The sequence below is a fragment of the Nicotiana tomentosiformis genome, chromosome 4 (genome assembly GCF_000390325.3).
Source record: "Nicotiana tomentosiformis chromosome 4, ASM39032v3, whole genome shotgun sequence".
NCBI lineage: Eukaryota > Viridiplantae > Streptophyta > Magnoliopsida > Solanales > Solanaceae > Nicotiana > Nicotiana tomentosiformis.
In genome coordinates this window covers 10,059,330-10,068,210 of record NC_090815.1, presented here as the reverse complement: position 1 = coordinate 10,068,210, position 8,881 = coordinate 10,059,330, and the positions used below count along the sequence as shown (strand labels likewise).

General features: G+C 32.6%; 2 protein-coding genes across 2 annotated transcripts; both read right to left on the bottom strand.

The window, feature by feature from the left end:
• Positions 1-1,073: 1,073 nt before the first annotated feature.
• LOC138909241 (uncharacterized) lies at positions 1,074-1,511 on the bottom strand. Its single transcript, XM_070200427.1, has one exon. The coding sequence runs from the start codon at positions 1,509-1,511 to the stop codon at positions 1,074-1,076; it is 438 nt and encodes a 145-aa protein (XP_070056528.1).
• Positions 1,512-4,053: 2,542 nt separating this feature from the next.
• LOC104107139 (alkane hydroxylase MAH1-like) lies at positions 4,054-5,813 on the bottom strand. Its single transcript, XM_009615871.3, has one exon. It carries the CDS (start codon positions 5,734-5,736, stop codon positions 4,219-4,221), a length of 1,518 nt encoding a protein of 505 aa, XP_009614166.1. The 5' UTR covers positions 5,737-5,813; the 3' UTR covers positions 4,054-4,218.
• Between the last annotated feature and the right edge of the window lie 3,068 nt (positions 5,814-8,881).

Genomic DNA, 8,881 nt, shown 5'->3' with positions numbered 1-8,881 from the left:
GGTACCGTTAGAGGGCGACGAATTCTATGAGATTGACAAAAGTTATTAAATTCTTTTAAAGTGAATTCGCCTCCTCTATCGGACCTTAAAGCTTTTATTTCATAGCCACTTTCTTTTTCTACAAGTACTTTAATATTTTTAAAAGCAACAAAAGCTTTAGATTTTTGGTTCAAGAAATAAACCCAAGTCTTTCTACTAAAGTCATCAATGAAGAGTAGAAAGTATTTACTTTTACCAGTGAAAGGTGGATTGATTGGCCCATACACATCAGTGCGAACAAGCTGGAGCAGTTTGGTTGATCTTGACAAGGACTCTTTTGTAAAACTCCTCCTTGCATGTTTTCCAAGAAGACAAGCTTCACACAATTGATTGGGATGGTTGATTGATGGTATCCTATGCACCATGATCTTTTCTCCCATTAATTTGAGCGCTTCAAAATTCAAGTGCCCAAATTGCATGTTCCAACACCATGATTCATTTTGCACATTGGCCTTCAAACACTTTGCATCAATTGTTTTAAGATTCAGAGAAAATAATCTATTCTTTGCCATATGCAATTTAGCAATTAGAATTCCACCTGAATCTCTAAGCCAAAGATGCATATTTTTCATGTAGATGTCATATTCCTTTTCAAGAAGTTGGCCCAAACTCAAAATATTACTTTTTAATTTTGGCACATAATAAACATCTTGAATTAGCTTGTAACTATCATCTTTACAGGAGATCAGAATCGTACATATCCCTTCGATTTGAATCTTTGAGGCATCTCCAAAGGACATATTACCTCTCACCGTATTATTGACCTCCACAAATTTCTCTTTGCATCCACACATATGATTGCTTGTTCCATTGTCCAAATACCACGAGCTGCAATCATCCATGTCTTCTTCCTTGAGCGCCATCAACAACGTTGACTCATATTCTTCTTTCTTATCGTCAACAAGGTTAGCTTTTTCTTCAATATTGCTACGACATTCCCAAGAGTAATCGCCAAATTTATGACAATTATAACACTCAATTTTTTATTTGCCATACCTTTGTCCATTATTTTCTTGGTAGTAGCCATGTCCTCTTCATCCTCTATGTCCACGACTATGACCTCTGAATGTCTGGTGGATTTTAACTTTATTGTTGAAGTTGTTACCGTTAGTTATTCCTCTTCCATGACCGCCACGGCCTCGTCCCCGTTCATTCCCTCGATAGCTCTTTTCACATCCATAATCCTTGAAGGATGCCAGAGTTTTAAGAAGTTTCTCTAATGACACTTCTTGTCTCCTTTTGATCTTTTCTTCGTGGGCCTGTAAAGAGCCCTCCAATTGCTCTACCATCATAGAATCTAAATCTTTAGACTCCTCAATAGCACACACCACAAAATCAAATTTAGGTGTTAAAGTGCGAATGATCTTTTCTACCGCACGGATATCTTCTATGTCCTCCCCGTATCTTCTTAGTTGATTTACAACAACCTTCACTTTTGAACAATAATTTGAAATACATTCGGATTCTTTCATTTTTAAAACTTTAAAATCAGTTCTTAGATTTTGAAATTTTACCTTCCTCACCTTGTCAACTCCTTGAAGAAAATTTTGTAAAATCCCCTAAGCTTCCATTGACTTGGTAGCATCTGCCACCTTCTCAAACATGGCATCATCCAAACATTGGTGAATGGGCGTGAGGGTTTGTTGATCCTTCTTCCTCGTCTTTGCCAAGACTTCTTTTTTATTTTGAGATAGAGCTTCCTCATTATCGGGTTTTGCATACCCTCTATCTACAATTTTTCACACATCATGGGAGCCAAGAATGGCTTGCATACGTAGACACAATTTCTCATAATTATCTTTTGTGAGACGGGGATACTGAAAAGACAGCGGACCATTATTTGCCATGGCTCTGATACCACGTTGTTGGAAAAATAAATATATCCCGTCCAGGAATAATATCCACGGCAAATAATAATAACACAAGAGAGTAACAATAACACCAAATCTTTTAACGGGGTAAAATACAATACCCGAGCGGAACAATATTACCACTATAATATTACAACTTAGTAATGTCAAGAGACTACTACAACTTCGAAAGAAATAACACTCTTTATTTTAAAACACCTCACTACAATAATACTGCCACTCACTATTTATCTCACAGACAACAATCTGTGGATTACTCTCTCTGCTTTACTTTCTACTTAGCTTCTCTTTGTTTTTGGTGTTTTAAATGAGGCAACATCCTCCTCTATTTATAGTTGAACGAATGCTCACCAAAAATCTATTCTGTTGCCCGCTTGCCAATTTGCAAAATTACAAATTGGTTACAGCCGTCCAAGTTTACAGCAACCTACTCTTCTTTATTTCAATCAATCAAATCTCTTTCTTTTCTAGCAGCCCACTTTTCTCTTCTTTATTTCAACCAATCACATCTCTTTCTTTTCTTTTTTTTTTCTAATTATTTATTTTATTTAGGGACTGATCCCACATTCTTTTCCTAAGCAAGTCCTTGGTCTTGTATTGAAAGAAAATAGCTTGTAAGAATAAGATGGCTCATGTTCCATCGTTCCAATCCATCTCTCTGGCTTGAATTCTCAGGCATCCTTTTCCTAAATGTTTCCATCTTTCCCATTGCATATAAAGGAATAAACCACTATTTTGATGATAATCAGTCTATACTATTATAATAATTTTCGTTGGCACTTTTAGTCTAATTCTTTCCTAGTATAATAATCTAATTTTTTGCCTTTATATTTGAGTTATAGTTTTCTTTTGCTACGTACAAGAATCTATTTTATGTTTAAAATAATCTATTTTTAATTGAGTCATTAAATTAATAATCACTATTTGATTCAATTATCATTAATATATCTTGGTAAATAATAGATTTCTCCAAGAAAAATTGGTTTAATAGTTTACACGTAGAAAATGTAGTCGCCAAAATATATGTTTGGTATTGTATGTCACATATTTAAGAAAAAATCGATAAAAATCCGAAAAATCGACAAAAACGAATCGGAGAACCGACTTAACTGATTTGGTTTGGTTCTAATATTTGAAAAATCGACTTACTTGGTTTGATTTCTTTTTAGGGAAAAACCGATCTAAAACGAACCATTAACACCCCTAGTTACAATTACGACCAGCTACTCTGTTTTTTCTCTTCTTTTCTGAACCAAAATATTAGCTATTGTGTGATGCTATCTTTCAAGTTGGAGAGGTCTCTCGAGGATTATAAATTTCTCATAACAATGTTATAGAGGTATACTCCATTAATTCTTATGGTTAGTCTATAATAGTAGTATTTAATTAGCTTAATAATTCAGTTTAATTCACGGAAGAACGAATAATAATTCAACTTAGGGTATGTACAGAACAAATGTTTTTCTTATTCATGGAACCAAAACAGAGGAAGACTAGGACTACGGCAATGATAAACAATACTAGTTTAATATTAAAAATTGAGACCTTTAACTAAGATATTTCAAGGTGGATTGATTTTGTGGCTCTATACAAATTTGGTTTTACTTTTATGACTCTATCTCTTTTTTTTTTTTTTACATACGAGAGATTTATTTTTACACGTAAAAGATCTGTCTTTTACATATAAGAGATCTAAAAAGGTCATTTTCTTAAATTATCAATTATAAAGGGACATGATGTACAAATAACACGATATTTCATGGAGAATTGGTTTTTTAGTCCTTTACAAAGTTGTTTTTAGTTTATATATTTTTTTTTACAGGAGATCTATGTTTTTACACATAAGAGATCTCAAAATAAGACACAAGAAATCTAAAAAAGGTTATTTTCTTCTATTAAAATTTAAGTGGCCACGAGAGATCATTTCCTCATAAATATCATGTTGAAGAACCATAATATAACATATTGATATATCCTGTCATAAGTTTCGTTTAGTCTTCTTACTCTAAATTAGGTGAAAGATTTACTATCATATTTATATCATTGTTGATGGAAAAGAAAGCATTTAACTCTTAAGTTCCTTCAAAAACAAAATATTAAACTTTCTTCTACATATCTACATCTAGATCAAATGAGGTATATATATTGGCAGCTTACATATATAATTAGTACCAAACCAACATAGAACAATTAAATCCATCAAAAAAATATTACATGCCTAAATGTAATAAACAAAAAGATATTAGCAGGCAAACAAACAAAACATTACATATATTTGATGCACAACATATATTGCATGTCCTTAATATTAAGGCCACCTCCTACTAATCCTAACCTTAAAACCATGTCTCATGTAGAGAATTATAGAAGCATTGGGTTCAATAGGGTGTCCTTTTACAAGTTCAACTTGGTAATTGTGGATAATAGCAGCAGCTACAGCCTTCATTTGAGTGAAAGCCACTTCTTTTCCAAGACAAGTTCTTGGTCCAGCATTAAAAGCCAAGAACTTGTACGACGGCTCGTGCTTAATCGTTCCTCTGTCTGAAATCCATCTCTCTGGCTTAAATTCCAAGCAATCTTTCCCCCATATCGATTCCATTCTTCCCATTGCGTACAACGAAAACATTATCTTTAACTTTGGATGAACTTTGTGAACACTTGGGAGAATGTCTTTCTCAAGTGGCTCTTTGTGTTGGAATGGAACTGGTGGATATAGCCTTAACGAATCACACAACGCGCCATGTAAGTAAACAAGCTTGTTCAATTCTTGAACATTAAAAAGCCTCCATTTTCCAACTTCTTGTTTTGGAATAATAAAGTTGATTTCATCCCTAATCTTCTTCTCCACTTGTGGATTTGTTGACACAAGCCAAATAAACCATGTGAGAGCAGAGCTAGTCGTGTCGCGCCCTGCTATCATAAGATTCAATATGGTGTCCCTTAAGTAGTTATCATCACATTTCACCCCCAAATTCTCTTCTTCCTTGAGGTAAAATGTTAAAAGATCAAATCCCTCTTCACTTTCTTTCAACTTGTCCCCTTCCTTCAACTCGTCGCGCTTCTTGGATATGTATTTACTTATAGTATAGTCCAATGTTTCACGAGCTCTAATCAACTTCTTTTCCTCTCCAATTCTAAGCCATCTTTGCAACTTCCAAATAATCTCGGGCAATGCATGGCGAAAAAGAATGGCTTCCTCAGCATCATCCATAGCTTTCGAGAAAGGAACATCTGGAAAATCTATAGATACACATCCAGGATCATATCCAGTGACTAAAATACAAGTTGTATCAAAAGTGAACCTTTGGAACAAATCTTGCAAATCCACTATAGAACCCTTGTCACATATATAATCAAGCACAGGAATTAGCCCTTTCTCTACCTTGTCGCGACTAGTCTTGACTAAAAACTTGTAAAACTGCTGGTGAGTTATTAGAGCACGAGTCGTCTTTCTCTGAATCTTCCACATATCCAAGTCCGCGTTGAAAATCCCATTTCCTAAAACATCAAACATCTCTTTAAATTTTGGCCCTTTTGGAAAATTCATGAAATTTGCACTCATTATGTAATGCACATTGGCTGGATCAACTGTTGACAACATGTCCATATTTGCAAACCAAGGGCCTTTAAATAAAAATGTTCCCCCTGAGGCTCTCATTGTCATAGTACACCTTTCATGTATTTGTTGTATGTGATACAGAGCCCCTGGAAGCATACCGAAAATCGGCCAATTTATCGGATATTTTGAATCCCTGAAGAAATAAAACAAGAAAAAACATAACATTGTTAGGAAAATTTCAATGTATCCTAATTCTATTAGTGCCATTTTATGGCTAGCTTGAAATATTGCAAAGTGGAATGGCACTATATGTATGTGTGTGTACTTGCAAAAATAATAAACTTCAGACTTGCTTTTATAATAGTACATTGTCTTAGTAGTTAGTTGCCTCAATTTTCAGTATTTGGAATTTTTTTCTTTTTCTTCACTATTCATATTTATGGTTTCTAGTTGGAACAGACAACCAATTATGAAACTACCAACAACAACAAAAAATGGTAAAAAGCAAATATTTCTAAAGAGCTTTCCTCATACTTTGTTTTTATTTTTGTTTTCTATTCGTTTAATTTGTTTTTTGAGAGAAAAACAATGTTTGAATGTGGAATTAAAAAAAAGGAAAAACTAAATATTGCATGCGTTACAGTTAGTTGATCTGCTTTCTACTATCTAACATTTATGAAATTTATTATATATCTGTGCATCACTCTACGAAATTATTCAACAAGGTGTGATGTGTTATGAGGTCAGCATAGTTTTTTATTAAATGCGTCTACAAAATTTATAAATTTCTTGGTTGTTAATATTAGTTTGTAAAAGTGAAGCTAACTCCATCCTAAATTGTCATCATTTTGACTTTTTGCGTAGATTCTCCCTAATTTGAGCATATCTCTTAGTTCTCTCTATCTAGTGTTCTTTTTCTAATTAATTAATGCGACTTAGAATGTGTTAATTAAGTTCGTTAGACAAGTTAGACCTAATTCATCTCTTTTGAAAAGACATAATTTTAAATATCTCGGCAGGGTAACTGTTAGGGGTTATTTGGTTAATACATATCGTATCTGTATTAACGATATTGTATTTGATTTTTGGTATAAAAGTCTGCATTATGTGCATTCCGAATACAATTTGTGGTTTCCGGTTTAGATGATTTTTAGTATAAAAGTCTGCATTATGTGCATTCCGAATACAATTTGTGGTTTCCGGTTTAGATCTCCACATAATTCATGTGTCTCACCCAGCGGCACATTCAGAATTTTTATCAACGAATGTCAAAATATAAATAATTAAATACATCGAGAAATTAAGGGGAATCAACGTATAGTAAATATACATAAAAAAAAATAAAAAAAATATCAAGTAAAATAGTGTAATTTATTCTGCGAAGGGGTGTCCCCTTGCTTCAATCTGGCTCCGCCACTGGTCTCACCTGGCATCAATTTTCCTTCTCTTTTTATTTCTTACCATGTGTTCTGTTTGAGCCTGACATTGTGCTTGAATTGTCTTAAAAGCTGATCAAATTAGCTTAAAAGCACTTTTGGGCTTATTTGAGTATTCAGATAGATCATAAAAGGGGTTTTTTAAGCCAAATACTTTTACGCCAAACCACCCAAAAAGGCCAAAATCAATAAGTTGGGATTGCCCACCTTTTTGTTTTTTGACTTACAAGCTCCTTATCTTTGATCAAGTAATTTACCCGGAGGCGTATACAGTGTATTACCTACGGGTTTAACTGAACCCATAACTTTCAATGCGGAGTAAAAATTTATAAGTAAAAATTCATTAAAATTGCAAAAATAGTAGATTTGAATCCATAACTTTAAAAATATAATGAGTTCAATGCTAAAAATTTTAAAATTAAACCCATAAAATTTAAATCCTGAATCCGCCTAAAAATTTACCCTATTATCTCTTTTACTTTTTCTAAACCCCAAAACTACCCTTCCATTACTAATTAAATCTTGCGTCAACTAATCGTCGTTTCCAAGCTTTCTGCTGACATTCTCAAAAGTTTTGTCAAGTGCTTTGAAGTTATAAACGTAAAGCCAACAGTAGCTTTGTAAGTTAATGTTTGATATATTCTAATATTTTATAAATATTGTTCTTTTAGCTTTTTTTGGTTCCATAATTTATTTATTTTTTAAAAATGTCATGGAACATTTCTTTTTTAATTGGTGAAACTATATTCTAAAGCAAATTTTTCAATGAGTTTACATGTTACCCTAGAATTTGATATTATGAACGGAATTCTTTTTTTTTTTTTGTCACATAATTAATTATTGCATGTTATTTAAATAAATAAATTATATTTAGGCAATCAGTTTAAATTGAAAGTGAACTAAATTATAAATTATTTGTATATGCATTAATTTAAAATAAAATATTATAGTAATTATTTTCTTTAAAGTGTTAACAACGTTAAGGATATTTCAGTCATTTTAACAGAAACAAGTGCTTACCAGCACTTTTTACCAAACACTTCAATAACTTTTTTTTAGTTTCAGCACTTTAATCTAAAAACTTAATTGTTTATTTATAAAACAAACTCCAGCACTTAAAAAGAGACGTTTGGATATGGAATTACATCAAATGGACGTAAAGATAGATTTTCTCAATAGAGAACTAGACGATGAGATATATACGGAACAACCTGTAGGTTTTATCGTTATAGGCCAAGAAAAGAAGGTATGTAAATTAAAAAAATATCTTTTTATGGCCTGAAGTAGTCCTCAAGACAATGGTATTTTAGATTTCACAAAGAAGTGATCTTGTATGATTTCACCATGATCAATAAAGACAATTGTATCTATGTGAAAAAGTCCAATTCAATGTTTATAATTCTTTCTATGTGGATGATATTTTATTGGGCGAAAATAATTTAGAGTATGTAAACACTATCAAATCATTTGACAAGAAAGATATGGGTGACGCAGACTATATTTTTGGAGTTAAGATCCAAAGAAATTGTTCCAAGAAGTTTCTGAGTCTATCTCAAGAAACTTATATAGAGATAATTTTGGAACGCTTCAGAATAAATAGTTGCAAACCCATGAATACTCCCTATAGTGAGAGGTGAAACTATAAGCCTTGAAATGTGACATATCTCGAGTTCTATAATCAAGTGTTGTTGGGCACTTAAGGTACACTATGATGTGTACCCAAATATTTGTTATGCCATAGGTCTGTTAGAAGGTATCTATCTAATTCTAGAAGAGTTCATTAAAAAGAAATTATGAGAATTTTCCGATACTGTCACAACCCAAACTAACCTTGTCGTGATGGCGCCTATCGTGGAACTAGGAAAACCGACTCATTTCCAAAACAAACCGATATTTTCATTTCAAAAATAATTTTAAGGCTATTTAACCTAAAAACCTTCGTAAAGGAGTTCAAATCAAAACAAAAGTGCGAAAAA